Source organism: Ailuropoda melanoleuca, chromosome 8, assembly GCF_002007445.2.
Source record: "Ailuropoda melanoleuca isolate Jingjing chromosome 8, ASM200744v2, whole genome shotgun sequence".
Classification (NCBI taxonomy): domain Eukaryota; kingdom Metazoa; phylum Chordata; class Mammalia; order Carnivora; family Ursidae; genus Ailuropoda; species Ailuropoda melanoleuca.
In genome coordinates, this window is record NC_048225.1 from 110,982,081 (window position 1) to 111,002,575 (window position 20,495).

A 20,495-nucleotide genomic window follows, 5' to 3' on the forward strand; every position below is an offset into this window, starting at 1 on the left:
GACTGGTAATAGGAATCACAGTAGTTACATCAATAGATAAAATTAAAGTTATAGTGAGATAGGGGGAGGGTGCAACCAACCTAAACAGCTGAAAAGATAACCTCAATAAAATATATCTGAAATAACAGCTCAGTCATTCTCAGCAGGTCCCATGTAATGCATGGGCAAATACCTTTACATTCAATGTATTATAAAAATTATTTGTACATCAACTGAACCGAGAAAAGGTGAAATTGTAATTATTTTAAAAGGCAGAGTAGCTTATTTTTTACTTTAAAAAATCTTCCATAGGAAATAATTAGAACAAAAACTCTTTATAAAAAAGGGAAATGAGTCAAAGTTGGATTGTGCAGAATGAATCTTTTTAAAAGTTCTTCCCTACCAATGTTAAATGAATGAGATACGAATGAAGGATGGGTTTTCTTTTGTCATCTTTGGTAAGGAAAAAGGAAAACACATAACTTGAGATTATATACCCACTGAGGAATCTTTTTTTTTCTTTTAAGATTTTTCTTTACTAGCTTGGTGGGTTTCAGTGTTTACTGTAGCTAAGAATCACCTGGTTGTATGGTTAAAGGGCACTTCCAGAGATTCCAAGTTAATAGACTTGGTGTTTTATAACCATGGGTGCATCTGGTCTCTGGACTGCACTCGGAAATGCTTGCTGCCAATAAAGCTCCATAAAGTCCCAGAGGTCCCATAGAGATACAAAAGTCCCTTTGGAATCCTGATCTCTGAAGCTAATAAATAGGAAGAAATAATATAATGGGGATTAGGATTTGGGGAAAAAGTAATAAAAGAGAAAAACAAGAATTGCAGTGAGAGTTCACATTGGCTTTTTATTATTTTGTTTCTAAATGTATCCCAGAAAATACACAAATATGTAGTTTAAAAATGATTAAGCTTTTTGTCCTTTCCATTTTTGTTATATTGCCATTAATTTTTTGTGATAAATAATTATATTAATTATAATCTCCTGGCTGTGTTTCAACCTAAAAAAAAAAAAAAAGAAAGAAAGAAAGAAAAAGAAAAGTAGGGGAAGGCAGTGCTGTAGAGTGTGATTGCAATATTGCTGAGAGATTTGTCCAATTTATTATATTTTCCCCCCAGGCTCTTAGAATTTTAATAATATGGATGTAATTCATGTGGATTATAAGATTCCTCTTTCTCATATAATTTTTGTTTGTTTGAAGTCATCTTAGTGCTGACTTCTAGTGATAATCAGTCGCTAAAGAATTTGGGTTTATCCGAACTTTTTCTGTGTGAGCAAAGCCAATTATTTTTTGAACAAAAAAAAAAAGGAATAAGAAGAAGAAAGAAGGAAGTGACAGCAGAACTGTTTCTGTAATGGCCAGTCGAAACAAGAAATCCACTTCTGTCTTTCTAATTACTCCTGAGTCTGCTGAGTTTTAGCGTGGTGTGCTTATCAGTTCTCTCGGGCTCTTGTTTAATTGGGTGACAAATGGAAAAATATGACAGTTTCAGTATGAAAGTTTAGCTAGTCCGTGCACAGGCATTAGTTGTCCTATTATAAAAAAGATAACTGAAGTCAGAGCTTTTGATATGCTTAAGGAATTCAGAAATATTCAATACTGCTGAAACTTCAAAAGGTTATAATAAAAAGTTTTATATTTTTAATCATAAGCAATAAGAAATGTTTTAATAAGTAGTTCAGAACAGTAGTATTAAATACGGAATTCTGGGGGAATAATACAAAAATTTTTGGTAAGGTAGTTTTTACAACAGCAGGAGAGGTGCGAAATGGTACAGTACACTCTACTGGCTCCTAAATTAATAGAGAACATAAAAAATAAAAGTAATGAAATTGTTGGATTATATGTAAAACACAAAAGCCTGTATCAAACAAGGTGCCTTGTTTTACTCTCCCAGTATGGCAGAGCATTTTGCGGTTGGCGTTTTGACAGTGACAGATTGTGCCAGGCTATGCTTCCTGGGCACTGCTAACCATGATGGATTGGCAGTATCCTTGGTTCGGCTGCCATCATTCTCCAATGTGGTGTTAGGTTCTTTTATTCCAATACTTGACATTTGCATCTGCACATTTTTTTAGTTTCTTTGTCAAAGGGAGGCAAAATAGATAATTCTTTTTTTTTATTTTAATGATTTTTTTATTATATTATGTTAATCACCATACAGTACATCCCCGGATTCCGATGTAAATTTCGATGCTTCATTAGTTGCGTATAACACCCAGTGCACCATGCAATATGTGCCCTCCTTACTACCCATCACCAGTCTATCCCATTCCCCCACCCCCCTCCCCTCTGAGGCCCCCAGTTTGTTTCTCATAGTCCATAGTCTCTCATGTTTCATTCCCCCTTCTGATTACCCCCCTTTTCTTTATCCCTTTCTTCCCCTACCAATCATCCTAGTTCTTATGTTCCATAGATGAGAGAAATCATATGATAATTGTCTTTCTCTGCTTGACTTATTTCACTTAGCATTATCTCCTCCAGTGCCGTCCATGTTGCAGCAAATGTTGAGAATTCGTTCTTTCTGATAGCTGAGTAATATTCCATTGTATATATGGACCACAGCTTCTTAATCCAGTCATCTGTTGAAGGGCATCTCGGCTCCTTCCACGAAAATAGATAATTCAACTGATAAATGTTTATATCATCTGGAGCATCAGGTCACAATTAACCGCTTGAGTGAGACTGCAGATGAGTAGAGTACCAAATGGGCAGAATGGGTAGATTTAGAAATTTACTGATAAAATAAACTATAAAATGGAAATTAATGAAGTGAAAGTCTCGGCTCTGTTTAGTGTAATTCTTTGCTCACTCATCCTGGCAACAGATCTTGTTTGTGAACTTAGTGGCATTTGCTCGATTGTAGGTTAGAGTGGATAACATCTTTGGTATATTCAGTCTAACTGCTTCTTTTCTTATTCCATCAAAGAGAGAACACATAGAGGCATATCTTGGAGTGGTTGGATCTAGAGATACAGAAAGGATTTGGAAAAGGAATAAGAAAAACCATAAGGAATATCCCATGCATGTTTTTCTGCAATTAGAGAAGACTGTCTCCAGGGGAAAGGCAATGAGCTGAGGACCCTACCCTAATTCGTTTTTTGTCATATTAAATTTACCTTTAAGCATGCAACTCCTAGTTCTGTATTTTTACTTATAAAAGGATAGTTGATAACAGTGTTGTTGAAAATGATTATAAACCACTATTAGTTTTATACGATGATTTATTTACAATACCTCCAAAAAAATTTGGATTCTGAACTTGGGTTTAGAAATAGTTTTTTGGGTTTTTTTTTTTGGCCATTGTGTTTCAAAGTTGGTGGTCATTTGAAGTAGATTCAATAACTAAAAGACAATGAGATTGCAATTCATAGAATAAACAAAGAAAATAATATCATTTTTTAAATATTTCACTTCTGTTTGCTTTCATTTCTAAAATAGGTATAACGAACATTGCCTTGGATTATATTTATTTTTTTTTTTATGTGAAGCAGCAGAAAAGAACCTCTGGCTCCTGAGTTCCCTCAGATGTAGTTTCTCTGGTCTGGGGGGAGTGGTGCTCAGGTCCAGGGTGGTAGCAACACCTGCATTGCCTGTCTAATGGCTCTCACCAGAATGCAGGCAGCATGCCACGGCCCTGAACCAGGGCGCAATCTGTTTGTTGTTTGTAACTGCCCTGTGGCAGTGAAACTTCACTTTTTATTTTATTATTAATATTGAATACATCAGAAAACTCTAAGCCAACTCTAGTGTACTAACAATATTCCTTCAGACTTCATATAATGAAGTACAAGGTTACCATTTATGTAACCTGATCAGTTACAGCTACTGCAAATGTAGCTTTTAGGAAAGTGTCAGTTTTCTAAGAGTATATATATGTAGTTAGGAACTTAATAAAAACCTTCTTTGCTATATAGTTTCTTTCAGTTGCTGTGATTTTTAGCTCTGCCTTATTTAAGAAATAAATCAAAACAGCATCTGCAGGAGTGAGCTTATAGATTTGGCCTCTCCTAGACCAATCAAGTGCCACATATAGAAGTTCCATGGTAACCACGGTTTGAGCACAAAGGAGCCCTGATGTTATTTGGCAACGTTGTTGTGACTAAATTTTTATCCAGTTTACCTTATTCCACATCAAACTGAATAGACACTTTAAGAACCTAAGAAAATTTATTTTTTCTACCCTCGTGTGTAATTTTGTATTTCAGTGTGTACTCAAAGGACATACACAGTCTCTCTCAACTGCTTGTGTATGATTTTGATGGAGGGTAATTTATGGGTTATGAAAAAATCGCTCGGTCATTATAGGCCTGCATGGAGTCATGGTGGCAAGTATAAGTGAGAACTGCACTGAAGCAAACGCTCTCCAAGAACACAGACTCTTTTTTGTTCCTAAACATATTGTGTGCCCTGTTTTTGTATTACTCTCTTCACACCTTAATAGTTCATTTCACACGCTATGTTTTGATCTACATTGTGTCTCATCCCTTACATTTTATAATTCGCAGTTCTGTTGTTTATTTTGTACATGCTTTGTGAATATACCTAACTTAATATTGTTTATAATCATACATTTTATCCTCATGTTTAAAAATGCAATCCTATAAATGGATGATTCTAATATTTAAAAGTGTGCTATTTATTGAAGTTATGGGGAATAGAATTAGGAGAAATAGTTTTCAGCATAAAGTCATTTGCATAGATAAATAATTCAACAATGGTGTTTGCTCCTTTACATTGAATTTGTATTTGATTCGTGTTTGTGCTTTTCATGTAAAGATATGAGTCATCTGGGCATTGATTATATATCATGTACTATTTTAAACTTCTATTAAATGGTTAGAGCAGGTTCAAGAAACATTGACAATGTCAAATATATTTTAAATCATGATTTTAATTGTGTGTAATGGACTAAATGTAATGTGTATTATTGTGTGACGATGCAATTAAATTTAGTATTGATATACTCATGTATTTTTCACTTGACAGAGCCTTTTGTAAATGAATCTATACTTTTCCCACAAAACTTACCATTAGTAATAAAGCAATTTTAAAAATGAAGTCCTTGCTACTAGTATATCTTTATTCCAATACAAACATTTTCATATGCTTTTTGTAATTAACAATACATTTGAAAATCCATTTCCTAATTAAATATTAATCTCCAGAAATATTGCAGCATAATAAAGAACTCAGATTACACTGAATTGCAGTTTGATTTAAGTGCTCAGTAAAATGGTGAAATAAGAATTAATAACTGGCAAGGAAAAAAATAAATGGTAAAAGTATCTTTAAACTCAAAATTCACATTTGAAAAAACAGAAATGATACACATATGTAATTACTAATTATTATGTATAATTTAAAATCAAGTATCACATTAATGTCATATAATTATATATCATAAATGATGAATATCCTGATAGAATTATTATATATACTTAATTATAACTTATATCTAAAAACTTATATAGTTACATATATAAAATTATATATGCCTTAGTATCCTATCATGGCATAATTATCATATATTATTGGTTACAACGTATATATTATACCATATATAAATATATACATATATATATACACACTTAGTATCAGCATTTTCTAAAGGTGTTTGTTAGTTTGATAGCTTTAATCATATACAACTATAAAAGATCCTATATTAGGACATAATAAAAATTAGTCAACACTTGTATTTTACTATTTAAATGTCTAATGTAGAGTAATACAAGAATATGTGGGAAGTTATATTTCAAGTTATTAATAAATTAATACTTAGAATAAAAGGTAATTCATTTGGCCTTCGATCCAAGTTATATTAACCATCACATTCATGGCAATATTTATTGTTCATGACAATGACTCAAGATACTGTTCCATTCTAACTGACCTATACATCAATTTAGATGAGTTAAATTGATATTTATTGTAACTCTATTGCTAGATAGGAGAGAAAGGGAAAGGGAGAAGGAATTAGATTGATCAAGGCAAGCAGAGCTTAAAAAAGCTTACATATAGAGCTTGGAAAGCCAGTATGATGATGTTTTATAATGGGCATTGATTGATGAGTCAGGAGGTTTCAGACCCAGTTCCAGCTCTAATTTTACTTACGTGATACCAACCTAGCTCCATAACCTCCCAGGGCTCCAGATATCTCATTTGTGTAATGAGATGCTGAGACTGGATGATTTCTAAGACTCCCGATAGCTCTAAAACTTTATACATGCTGGCCCTGCTGCATTTTCTTCAAGAGGCTCTCAGGGAAGTTTAATAAATCAACCTAAGTGTTATTTTGTTATTTCTAACAAAATAATATATTTACCCGCCAACTTAGCTTGCAATTATTGAATCCCTACCATGTGTCAAATACTGTGTGTAATTATGAATAGGGGGTTTAAAGTTAAGTAAATAATGTAAACAGAAGAGTGTAATTTTATAAATGCTAAATAAAATATAAAGAAAACTTTGTGGTAAGATAAAGAATTATGATATTAAAATATCTTGAGAGGGATAATCTCTTAATTTTTACTATATTTATTCCCTCAAATAATTTTCTACCCTTGGGAAATAGCACTTTTATTTCTACTCATACATGAGTTTATTAGGAAAAGACTAACTGCTTTTTATAAATAAGTGTGAAATGTGTGTTTTTTGAATTATGAGTACTCAACAAAAAAAATTGAAATAAGGATGCTTAAGTTAGTTCCTAGTGGAAGATTGATTTATCATCTTTAGATGATAGATTATAGAATAGTCATAACTGTGGCCTTGAAAGAAAACAAAATAAATATAACCTTTTAAGATAATTAAAAATGGGGGCGCCTGGGTGGCACAGCAGTTAAGGGTCTGCCTTAGGCTCAGGGCATGATCCTGGCGTTATGGGATCGAGCCCCACATCAGGCTCCTCCACTATGAGCCTGCTTCTTCCTCTCCCACTCACCCTGCTTGTGTTCCCTCTCTCGCTGGGTGTCTCTATTTCTGTTGAATAAATAAATAAAATCTTTAAAAAAAATAGTTAAAAATGGATTGAATTTGATTTTTAAATAACCCTAGGCATAACTTTGTAAATGAGTTACACTGTACTTACCAATATTCTATTGTTTCATATGCATAATCAATGTTGATAAAAAATTATTCATAAACTACCTTAATATACTCTAAAATAACTTTGAAGCAAATGAAACTTTTTTAAAAATTAGGAGAAAAGAGCTATAAAAATGTAAAGTACATGAAAATTTGGTCCATGAATAAAAGATGGTGCTGAACAGCAGTTGCTCTTCGTTTCATGTCTGGTAAACAGAAGTGGGTAAATATGTGATAACAGCAGAGAAAAGCAGTTTTTATTTCATTTCTTGAATTTCCAACATAAACATTTATTAAATTTTGTCATTAAATTTCACACATTAGGACAAAGAAGGATACTACCATTCCATATTTTTTTTCTTATCGCATGATCAATAAAGAGTTCATAGATTTGTAATGGAGAATAAACCCACTCATGTCTTTTTTTGTAGTTTAAGAGGTAAAAAAAAAAAAAAATCCTCCTATTGATTTCAGATAAAGTTTCCAGGAATTTTACAGGCTTTTTGAAAAATGTGCATTCATAGATTTGCAATAAGAAATATACTATTCATATGTTCATGCTGAATTGTTGATAAACAATAATCTGTTTAGTCAAAATGGTACACTGATATTCTGTTTCATTTTGAAAAAAGCCTAGAGCAATATCAGGTTCACAGAGCTATATATAATGGATGTGTATATCTAATTTTACAAAGTATATGTATATTTTCTTTTACTTTTTTCACTCAACATGGATAAAAATTTTGTCATATAATCATACTTGTTTGGAGAGACTCCTTGATTGTCTTCTGTACTACAGATGAGAAGATTTTTCCTATTTTCACTATAGTTGCTGTTGTTCTTGCCATTTTTATGTAATTGAACTATCTATTTTTTCCAGTATCAATATTTCTAGCTTAGTCTTGTGGGTTATTCTTACTATATTGTACTCTAATTGCATGTTGATGTGATCTTGTACAAAATTTCTACCTAGTCGTGGGTGCCTGGGTGGCTCAGTCAGTTGAGTCTCTACCTTTGGCTCAGGTCATGATCTCAGGGTCCTGGGATTGAGCCCACATTGGGTTCTCTGCTCAGTGGGGAGCCTGCTTCTCATTTTCCCTCTCTCTCTGCACGTGCTCTCTCTTGATCATTCTCTCTCTCAAAAAACTAAACAAAATCTTTTTAAAAACCCCAAAACTTCTACCTAGTCTCACTCATGGGTGAGTTTGATTTAGGATGGCTTAAAATTCAGGCCCTTTTTCTCTATCTACAAAGAGAAATGTTAATGTTCAGCACTGATATCAGAAAAAAGTATTATAATCTTATAATCTTGATTGAGAGCTGGGGTATGTATAATTCCAATAAGTTTGCACGAGTTGAGATGTTATTGTGCCTTTGCTTTTTAATACTAAACACTTACACTTACTTCATATTTACCTTGAAATAATTACTGTGGGTCAAGCCTGGATGAGCCCTTTTCATGGATTATCTCATTTTTGTTTCCCAATCACACTAGGCTGTAAGAAAATTTTAGCTATTCCACCCAAGAAAACCTTGAAACTTAAGTAGGTTCCTCTTTAGTATGCGGTGGAGCTAAGACAGTGACCCGAATATGTTTATTTCAGTTGATTTTCTTCAAATTACGTAACATTACTATGATCTTGACTGCAAATATTTTAAGTATATAATGTCAGAGTGTGAAGATGATGGACTGTTTAACAGAACTATTTTCATTTAGAAATGTGGTATGTTTTTCTGTTTGCTCTTAGTTTGTCCTACTTTCTTCACTGTTTTAATATTTAAAAAATTGTTTTTGCTTCAGATAGTTTTTCTTCAACTAGTTCTCCCTGAATTATTTTCATGACTCCAGTGCTTTGCTGTGGCATTATATCATCTTTAGAATATGTCAGACTGTTGGGAAATTTGAGAGAAAATCATAAAGATTGTTTATTTCCAAGTGAATTATTTGTACCTTTTGTTTTAAGATTTTATTTATTTATTTGATAGAGATAGAGACAGCCAGCGAGAGAGGGAACACAAGCAGGGGGAGTGGGAGAGGAAGATGCAGGCTCATAGCGGAGGAGCCTGATGTGGGGCTCGATCCCATAGCGCCGGGATCACGCCCTGAGCCGAAGGCAGACGCTTAACCGCTGTGCCACCCAGGCGCCCCTGTACCGTTTTCTTTTAATCTAAATAAACTTGAACCTATACTATTTGTTAATATAATTACTTGCGAGGCATCTCTTTGAATTAGGAAGGTTGTGCATTTTTCTTTTACACTCTGTAAAATTCTCCAACTGTGAAAATACTGGGCAGTAGTTTAATGAAACAATAAAGAAACAATATAGGAAAAGTTGAAAGGATCGTTTGTACCCTCCCTGATTTCTTTTTTAAAGATTGTATTTATTTATTTGAGAGAGAGAGACAGAGCAACAGAGAGAGTGATGGAGAGAGCATGAGCGGGGAGGAGAGGGAGAAGCAGACTCTTCCCTGAGCAGGGAGCCCGACTCAGGGTCTTGATCCCAGGACTCCAGGATCATGACCTGAGCTGAAGGCACTTAACCGACTGAGCCACCCTGGTGCCCCTCCTCTCTGATATTTAATGATATATAAAACACAATTCACATAAGTCAATTATAGAAGGAAAGAACACATCTGTTATATTTTGAAGACAAATTTGTCCTTAATAGATCGTGAAGTTTCGATTTTACTTCCTACAGCTGGTTGAGTCCTCTCTTCCCATGTTTGCAAACTCCACACTGGTCCCTCAGCTTCCCAGCCCCTCAAGCACATGTAATTTTCCTCATGATGCTCAGACCCAACCACAAACCACAGTAACACCCCAGAAAGGGCATTGTTTTGGGATCTTAAAGACTACATTCCCTTGCTTTCAACATCCTCCTTCCAGTAGATGAATAAATAAATAAATAAAAATTGTTTTCCCATTTGATACATCAATTCTCAAAACATGAAGATGTGAATTAACTTAAGCCCTAAGTATTTCCTTTGGTGCCTTTAATCCTCCTTTTACCCTTTTGTTAATAATCATTTATATTTAAATACCATTTATACACACACACACACACACATACATGTATGTTATATGTATCAACATTAGAAATGATTTCCCCTGAACAAATTAAGGGATGGTCAGTATCACCATGAAAGAACAGTGGTAGGGAGTATACAAAGTTGGTGTAATGTTAGGGAAAAACTATCGCCTTGCCCGTGATAAACTGCATTCTCAACTGTTGCTATGCACCCATAGTCAATATTTGTTATTCTAAAGAGCTCGTTATTTACAAACTATGATAGAGTTGTCATGATACAAATTATACATTCACTCAGGTGACATAGCTTTCCTTTTGTCTTTGATTATGTTTGACCCCGAAGTTAGTAATCCCATCTTTGACGTAACTTCCAAGAAATAGATCTGCATGGTCACTCCTTCTTCTGGATGCTTCCAATGGAGAATGTTATTCCATTGAGAGTCAGAATGCTCAAAAGCAAGCTCTCTTACATGTTCTCCACAGTGGAGCCTCGTTGCAACATATCTTAATGTTATCACTTATGCTAGAAACCTTAGTTGCCTTTCCCTGTCTCCATTGTGTATATTTTCAGTGTTTCATAATCTTACCAGATCTATTTTTCATACTCTATCTTCTTCAGATAAATCTTATTGCCACTGCTTCATTCAGGCCTTTATCATCTAGACAATGGCCTTAATGTCTTCCTTGTTATGATTTTCCCCTTACACTGTCTCCTTCTCTTTCTCTTAATCAATGCCCATGGGTTTACACAAGAACCTAATATGTGCTGTGGATACTATAGTGAACAAAATAGGCAGTATTTCCCGTGCTTGTGGAGCTTGCATTCCAAAGAGAAGTGTCAGCAGTAATCATGATAAATGAATAAATTACACAGCATGTTAGAAGCTGATAACTACTGTGGAAAAAGTACAACAAGGTAAGGAGGAAAGGAAATAATGGTTGAAAGAGGGAAGTGTGGAGAGGTGTATTCACTTAAAATAGGCTAGTCCAAGGAGTCATAAGAGAATGACATTTGAACAAAACTTGAAAGAAGTGAAACAGCAAGCTTAAAAATATTTTGAGGAAGAGCATTCCAGACATAGGAAGAGCATGTCAGAAATCTTGAGACAGGAAGATAACTAACATGTTCAAGGAGCTGCAAAGAGCTAGTGTGGTTGGGGCAGAATAAACGAGGAAAAGAGGAGAGGGGATGAGTTCAGAGACTAACAGGAATAACTGGGTAATGTGACATTTTTAGTTTTAGGAGGGGCTCTAGCTTTTACCCTCAGTAAGATGGAAGACCATCAGGGAGTTGTGAATGGTGAAAAGAAATTATCTGAATTATTTTTTGCAAACCATTCTGGTTGTTGAGTGGAGAGTATCTTTTTAAAAAACAAAGATCATTACAATATTTCCCTGCATTAAAATATGCCTTTTTAAGTCATACTGAGGATAAACTTCCAGTCTCCCATAATTGACTATAAACTTCTCATCTTCTGATACTATACATCCCAATACCATACCTCCCAACTGATCAGAAAAATCAGTCCACAATATATGATTCCATAGTTAAGCGTTAAGGCTGAGCACTACAAACTACAACTTGATAAAAATGGGGAAAAAATACAAGTGGAAGTCATCAAGGAATTACTTTGTGTGGGTGTTTGAAAATGTGCTTCATCTCAAGGATAGATAAAACCAACTAGTCAGAGGAGAAAAGAGGGATGAGGGTGAAGGATGCTGTATAAGCAAAGGCATAGCATTAAGAATGTCCAGCTCCATAGCAATTTATGCCTGTTGGGGAGAAATGGCACAGATGGAAGCCAAACAGAAGAGATTGGACTTTGATGGCACCATATAAACAGGAAAATTATAGATTTTTAAGTAGAATAAAATAATAAAATCCGTTTTTAGACAGTAGCCTGACAGATAGGTCTGATTTATTGAGGAAAAATGAACAAACAAGAAAACAATTCTCATATGAGTCAAAACTTGCACTCTATATAAAGGAGCATGCCCTTGTCATATCTTGGGTAAAATCAATGACCTTAGGTGAGTGATGCTTTTGACCAAAGAGGGCTTCAGTTATTTTCCCAGAAGATTTATGCCTGGCCAAAGGGAAGAAAATGGAATTGAAGACAAAGGAAGTTATTTGTCTTCTCTGTGCTTAGGTGTGTGTATTGTTGGTGTGTATCAGATCCCAGGCCTTTCAGTGATGTTTACCGTCAGACGTATAATATCAGCGTGTGACAACTACATTGAGCCAAAAGAACATGGTAAACTCTGATTTATATAATAAAGTTGATGTTTTGTTTGTCAGGTAACAGAAACACGGACTGGTCCTCTTGGCTGCAGTAACTATGACAACCTAGATTCTGTCAGTTCTGTTCTGGTTCAGAGTCCTGAGAATAAGATTCAGTTGCAAGGTATGTGGCTAAAATTTCATTAATTCTCTCCCAGTCTAGATAACAATTATCCAGTTGTGATTTCTTTCTTCTTCTTCTTCATCTTGTTGTTGTTGTTGTTTTAAACATGCTGTACATGCAGTACTAGGCTGTTAAAATTCTCATAAAAGGCTAATTTCCTAATTGTTAACTGATAGTAAGTTCTAGACCAGATGAAGGAAATGTCAAAATTCACTTTACTTCTTAAAATAGGTAATCTGTAGTAATTGAAAATGTATTGTGATAATATTTTTACTTCCATTACAGTAATCTTTGTCTCAATATGTGGCAGTTTTTTCATAGGTCTGTCTGGGTTTTGACATTTTCCTCAAAGATTCTAGTAAAAGTTGTAACTATACTTATGCACACAGTAGCATGAACTGTTGACATTTTAAATATAACTTAATATCGTGGCTAGAAGTGCATTTATCCTCTGACAGAAACATATTTGAGAATATATTAACAAAATATTTATATTTCCATTATAAAGATGGATTATGTGAAATAGTAATAATTTACCTTTTTTTCTATTCCTATATTTTGTAAGATACTTCAATAGAGGATTTTTAAATAACTTGTGGCAGATATATACTGCCCCCAAACAGGTTATTGGTGTGTGTACTTACTCATTCATACGGGTAAGAAAGGTTATGAATACACATGTGTAAACCTGTACTAGTTGAAGAAGTTCAGAAAAGTCTTTGATGACACATTGGCTAAGTTAAGTTGGTTGATCAAAGGGATAATTTGGATTTATCTTCTCTAGTCTATCTTTTCTCTTGTCTACCTTGTTTAATTGCATAAGTTAGAGCTACATTTACATTATTCAGTTTTACATAAGAATGTTTAAAATTTCCAGAAATTCTGACATTTTTCCTCAACTTTTCAATTTTGAAAAATGTAACAGCTTTGGGTTATTTAAATTTATGGTAAATAATAAATGAATCTCGTCTACTTTGAATTATATATAAATTACAAAGAAAGTACTTAAAAATTTAAACTTTAAATGCCATCCAATTTCTCACTATCAATCTTAGATTTAAAGTTATTGAAATATTGTTTCTAATTTAAACAAATGCAATCTACCAATATTACTTGTAATTCTCTATTGCTTAGTCCTTTTTAAATGTATGGATCAACTTGCCCTCAGAATATTAAGTTTCATAAAAAAATAGAGAATATTTATATCAAAAAGATATTTATTTAATATAGTTATTAACATTTATTTATTAACATGTTTTTTAACTTTTACTATTTGTGAATCACTGTGCTTAGTTTTCAGAATATTATATTATATTATAAAAGCAAAGTTCAACCTCCTATATATCTTGAAAAAAAACCACAGGAATAAGTGAAGCAACAGTTTTCTTTTGAATAATTATTGGGTCTATTTTTTTTCAATTTATGTGAGTAACTCAGAAATCTGCACGTCGATTTATGTCTTTTTCTATTTTCGAGGCCTGTATTTTCAATTGCCTATCACAACTTTATTTGTATCCCTGTGGTACAAAGACCTTTCCAAAGATAATTTCAGGAGATCAGTACCAGACTCCTCGACTTCCCACGTGTTCTTTCTTAACTTCACCTATGTTTATAGTCTAAATATTTATGTTGATCCACGTTTTCAACCTCACCTTTAATAGCAGCCTTTCTCCACTTAAAAAAAAAAAAGCAAAGCCTTAGATTCTGGATCAACATTACCATGATACATGAAGGGTATACAAGATTTTAAGTCACTATATGTGGCAATTGGAAACACTGGTGTCTCAAAGTAGAATTTTATTAGAGCAAAGAAAGCATCAATAAGAATTATTAAAGGTAAAAGCATTAAGCAACAAATTTAGGACAGAACTCCGTTATTTAAGGGGCACCTGGTTGGTTCAATTAAGTGTCTGCCTTCGGCTCAGGTCATGATCTTAGGGTCCTGAGATCAAAACCGGCATCAGGTTCCCTGCTTAGCAGGGAGCCTGCTTTTCCCTCTCTCTCTGCCAGTGCTCTGCCTGCTTGTGCTCTCTCTCTCTCTCTCTCTGTGTCAAATAAATAAATAAAATCTTTAAAAAACCCCACAAAACTGCATGATTTAACTATATTAGAATTGACAGAAATGAGATGTCAAAGAGATGCACATAGTATGTTAATTCTGATTTTTAAAAAAATGAAATCAAATGTTTTCTGGCATTGAGTAAGCTGGATTTACCTGTTTGGCTTTGAGATCTGTTTTGCCAACTATATTACAAACAGTTCAAAAATTGAAAAAGTTGTATCTACAACTGCAAATTATTAATGATGATATATGTAATATATATAATAAAAAGTAACTCTTAAGGGAGTATTAGAAAATATTTATTGAGATTAATAATATTCCAGTGTTTTCAACCCCTTATGAATTTAACATATCAAGCAAGGTACTTCTGAGTGAAAGGGTAGAGGAGTAATGAAAAATCATTTATTGAGTCTTTGTAATAACTTTTTGGTAAAATTCCCAGAAACAGGGATGTGAATGATTCATATGATTGAATAACAAATACTTTTCCAGATCAGTTCATTCCTAATGTTTTATTTCAACAAAATTGACAGAGGACTTGTTTATTATCAAATAGAAGATTTAATGTAATTGTTAATGATAGGTCACCATGTATTTTTTTGTTTATAATAAAAATAGAATTATACTCCTTCATAAAACTATTTTGATTTTGTTTCTTTATTAATGTATTGGAACAAATTTTCTTTTCTTTTCTTTTTTGATATTCTTAATAGTTTCTTATAAACCAGTTTCACAGGCCACAAGGAAGTGCAAGGTCTATGTACAGCCTTACAGGAAAGAAGGAGGGAGCTGAGGAGGGCCAAGATGAGTCTAGGGCTTCAGTGGGTGAATTCCTGGGGAAAGGGACCCTGAAAGGGAAACCAGACAATCCTGTGAAACACCAAGAACAAGGGTATAACTTACAAACAGGTCTGTGGTAACATGGCCCTGGGGAATCAAGCCCCCACCTTTGTGGAGCTGCTTCCATAACTCTGTGGCCAAGGGTCAAAGAAGGCATCCCCCTGGGGAGGGGGCCACTTCCTAAAGTGGGCATGTGCATTGGAGTTCCTCATCCAGTGGCGATCCCCACTGGGGGACCCATGGGAGGCCTCACACCAGGTGCTGGGCCCATCATGACTGGAGTGGGTGACCCTTGACCCATAAGATGGTGGAGGATCCCCACAGCCAGTTTGATATTGGGTTGGGGTCCCTGAAATCCTGGCTGCAGCAGCAATGGCAGCAGCTGTAAACAGGCCTCTTCCTTGCAGGGTTATCACCTGCTGCAGTAACACACCACCCCTTGGGACTGGCCCAGTGAGTCCTGCAGGAGCCTGGGGCATCGGAACACCAACTGGGATTCCTCTGCCAGCAGCTCTACCAATCCCTGGACTCCTGGCTGCTCTCAAAGGGCACTCAGGCAATGTCTTTATCTTTGAGTGGAGGTTCTTCTGCTGTCATTAAGACCAGGACCTACCAGACCTGCAGCACCAGACCTGTGCTTCGGTCTCTTCCCTTTCTGTTGTTTTGAGTTCTTTGTCTTGAACTCATTATAGTCACAGAGTTTCAAATTCCTATGTTTGTTGAAACCCTGGAGGTGCCAGGGAAGATAGGGCTGTCCTGCAGGATGCCCCTCACCCTGTAATTCAAGTCTGCAGCATCTTGCTGCTCTGGCCAGGATTCGATTTCATTGGTACATAAGGAAATATATTTTTATTTTAAAATAGAAAGGTTTTTAATGCAACAGATCACTACTTTTGGTCTATTTAATATATGATGAACATTTTATTTTTATTTTTTTTAAAGACTTTTATTTTATTTATTCGACAGAGATAGAGACAGCCAGCGAGAGAGGGAACACAAGCAGGGGGAGTGGGAGAGGAAGAAGCAGGCTCATTGAAGAGGAGCCTGATGTGGGGCTCGATCCCGTAAAGCCGGGATCACACCCTGAGCCGAAGGCAGACGCTTAACCACTGTGCCACCCAGGCGCCCCTATATGATGAACATTTTAGATGACAACCTTATCATGTCCAAGGGATTCCTTAGTTTCTCACACTGTTTTAGGTGGTACAGGAGCAAAACAGCATTGAAGAGTATAGGTCAGCTGGGCATTTTCACTGTTTTTTGTCTTACTAGAACATAAATTTGTGTGATGCAAATTACAATTTTCTTGATGTCTCATCAATTTTATGAATTTCTTATATATTTATTCCCCAAATATTGCTGTTTCCTTCTTACCTCTTATTCTGGGGTTCCATTAAATATATTTTTAGACCTTTCAGTAATGACCTATATATATTTTATACTGTCTTCTGTTTTTTATATCCTTTTGTTGTCTTTTATTATTCTGTATTCAATATTTTTTCTGACATATTTTTCTGACAGTTTGCTTATTATCTCTTCAGCTCTTTCTAACCTGCTATTGAATCCATCGATTATTTCTTAACTCCAATTTGTGTATTTTTATTTGCAGCATTTCCATTAGACTTTCATTAATAATTTCCAGTGCCCTTCTTCATATGCTTTTTTTCACAGAACATCCTAGGCTCAGAACTCAGCTTCCTTAAGCATTGTCTCAGAACCAAGCAGAATTTCCATAATTACAGTCCTATTGTTCCTGTACACAAAAAAAAAAAAAAAAAAAAAAAATCCCTAGGAGATCCTCCTAAGTTACTCTGACTTATCTACCAAGGCAATGGAAGTTATCTCTCTAAGTATCAATATTATTTATGTTACCAGTCTGGTTAAAAAATTACAAAATTTTGAGTGGTGTGTCTCTAGACTGCTCCCCCACCCAAAAAAACACTTTATTACTTTTAGTGTGGTTTTATAGAATACTAGTTTTCTTCTTTTAGGGACAGATTGGTATATAGATAGATATAAACGTAATTATAAATATCCAATTTTGTAATAAATAGCAACTAGGTATGGCCAAATTTTTCCTTTTATGCTTATTTTTATTTTTTTTCTGATCACTTTGAATATTTAACTTTTTTATTAAATTTTCCTATGTAGAAGAAATGCTGAAATTAAAACTATATTTTCTTGAAATATCATAATAAATATGAAACCAGTAGAGAACCCTAAATATTAATCATATCACCTTATCTTCATTTTTGAATTATTTCTTAAGAGATATCAACTTCATTAAACTTGAATGTAGAAGTAATGAATCCTATCTTTAGGGCTGTCTTAATACATGGCAAGGACATGACCTATGAAACAAGTGAAATCAGTCCATCTGCTTCCCTGTAGTCAGTCTTAGTGATCACTCCTGAACAGAATAGAGTCATATAAGTTCTGTATTGTTAACGACATGAGGTAAGCATTACCATCAACATTCTGTAACTCTTTCACCAACACCACAACCTATTGTATTATGATTATCTATGTAAATGTGGACTGATAGTATGAAAGTAAAATGAAAATATTGAAAGTTATTTGAAATCAAGTGGTGGAAAACACATGCATGTTTCTTTTTAAAGGTTTAGGGAGGTAGGCTCTATCTACATTATGTAAAAATAACCAAATATTCTGAACAATTAAGTGAAAGAGCCAGTCAAAGAGAAAGACAAATACCTATGATTTCACTCATATGTGGAATTTAAAAAACAAAACAAATGAACTAAGGGGGGAAAAAGAGAGAGAGAGAAGAGAAAGAGAGAGAGACAAACCAAGAAAAAGACTCTTAATTATAGAGAACAAACTGATGGTTACCAGAAGAGGATGGATGAAATAGGTGATGGGGATTAAGGAGTGCACTTGTCCTAATGAGCACTGGGTGATGTGTGGAATTATTGATTCACTATATTGCACACCTGAAACTACTATAACACTGTATGCTAACTGGAAAACTTAAAAAATAAAATTAAATAAATAAATAACAACTAAATACATTTTTAAAAAATCAGATAATCTGAGGGTTTAAACAGCTCTATAAATTCTGGGATTCTTGAACAGTGCATGGAGTCATCATATGTTGAAAAGAATTACAAATATTTGCAATTTTGTAGGCTTAGATAATTTTCTTTTGGCTTAGACAATTTTCTAATGATAATTTTAAATCCATGACTTATATATTAAATTATTTGACTTTTTTGAATATTTTAAATGTTATGCTTTTAAAAAAAAGTATGTGCTTTTTTTTGTTCTTTAAGGGCTACAAGTCCTCCTTCCAGACTATCTTCAGGAACGTTTTGTACAAGCAGCACTGAGCTACATTGCTTGCAATTCCGAGGGAGAGTTTATCTGCAAGGACAATGATTGCTGGTGTCAGTGTGGTCCCAAATTTCCAGAATGCAACTGCCCCTCCATGGACATTCAAGCCATGGAAGAGAATCTTCTTCGAATAACTGAAACCTGGAAAGCCTACAATAGTGACTTTGAAGAATCAGGTAAGACAACTTTTAATGTAACATTTAAACTTTGCCAAAATAAATACTATATTGAAATGACTACTTTATCCTTTTGGAAGAATCTATGATTACATAATTGGAAAGCCTTTTGTTTAATTTTTTTATTATTATTCTTTCAAATACACATCTGTAACACTTCTATAACTAGTGATTTCAGTATTTTTACCAAAAGCATATATGGTGCTTTGTGTTATTACTATATTGTCACTAAAACCTAGTGGGCTCTTGAGCTGATGTATTAGTCATTTAAGAGAGAAAGACTTTGCCTTTCTCAATATATGAATTTATCATCTGATTTCTCTGATATCTCTCTAGACTTTTCTAGTGCCCCCTGAGTTTCATTTGTGTGGCAAAATGCAGAGAGCATTTCTTCTATATCTTCTTTCCATTAACATGAATCTCATGAATGTGCAACTTCACTTAACTACTGATTTTTTAAATCAAATTTAGATCAATTTTGTTTGATTTATGCTTGTGGGTTTTGGCTTTTGCTTTTTCTGAATTTTTATGATTGCATTTATGTGTTTTCAATATTGTTTCTTACTGATTGCATAACCTATAATAGCTTTCATTTCATAAAACATTGATTTTAATAAAAGATTAAGGATGTCTTAACATAAAATTAAAAATACTGATAAAAGTATATCTAATAATACATGAGTAAAGAAAAATTAAAATTCTTAGAGTGTGGGGAGTGTAAGTATGTAATATTTAGTCAAAAGTGTTAGACTGACTTTCAAATGGGCAAAAAAGTTTTAACTGCCAAGAGATCAGACTTATATGCTTGGGTATTATAATTCTTCTGGTGTTTAATTTAACCAAACATACTTAAAAAGTGACAAAATTTAGCCTCTATTCATGATAAAAACCCTTAACAAATTAGACAAGGAAGGAACATATCTCAACGTAATAAAGACCGTATATGACAAGTCCACAGCTAACATCAGATAAGAATACAATTAGATTGTTAAAACAAAGCATCATCTTTTTGTGAAATAGAACCACCAAATTATAAAATGAAAGGGTTGGTAAATAGATACAGGAAAGATTAATGAATTTATGATTTCTTAACATTTATTTTGATCAAAATAGTGCATAATAAATAATGCTTTTCAATTTTAGTAATATTTCTATTTATACAAACAGAAAGAACTGTCAAGAATCAAAGCCTTATCCCCTTGAAATTGCTGGGAAACCTAATGAATTTCTTTTTCTATTATATATATTTTTTTTAATTTTTTAAAGTTTTTTTAAATTCTACTTAGTTAACATACAGTGTCATATTAGTTTCAGGTGTACAATATAGTCATTCACCATTTCCATACAACAGCCGGTGCTCATCACAAAAAGTGCACTCCTTAATCCTCATCACCTATTTATTTATTTATTTATTTATTTTTTTTTATTAATTTTTTTTTATTATATTATGTTAGTCACCATACAGTACATCCCCGGATTCCGATGCAAAGTTCCTCATCACCTATTTAACTCATCCCCCTACCCACCTCCCCTCTGGCAACCATCAGTTT

General features: G+C 33.9%; 1 protein-coding gene across 3 annotated transcripts in view; it reads left to right on the forward strand.

Annotated features, from left to right (window-relative positions):
* Nucleotides 1-20,495, forward strand: part of BRINP3 (BMP/retinoic acid inducible neural specific 3) — a 407,590-nt gene that overhangs the window by 269,456 nt on the left and 117,639 nt on the right. For all 3 annotated transcript variants that reach the window (XM_034667184.1, XM_034667185.1, XM_034667186.1), the window contains 2 exons: nucleotides 12,408-12,513; nucleotides 18,709-18,945. In XM_034667184.1, the coding sequence (XP_034523075.1) occupies nucleotides 12,408-12,513; nucleotides 18,709-18,945 (343 nt within the window). The remainder of the gene's footprint in view (nucleotides 1-12,407; nucleotides 12,514-18,708; nucleotides 18,946-20,495) is intronic.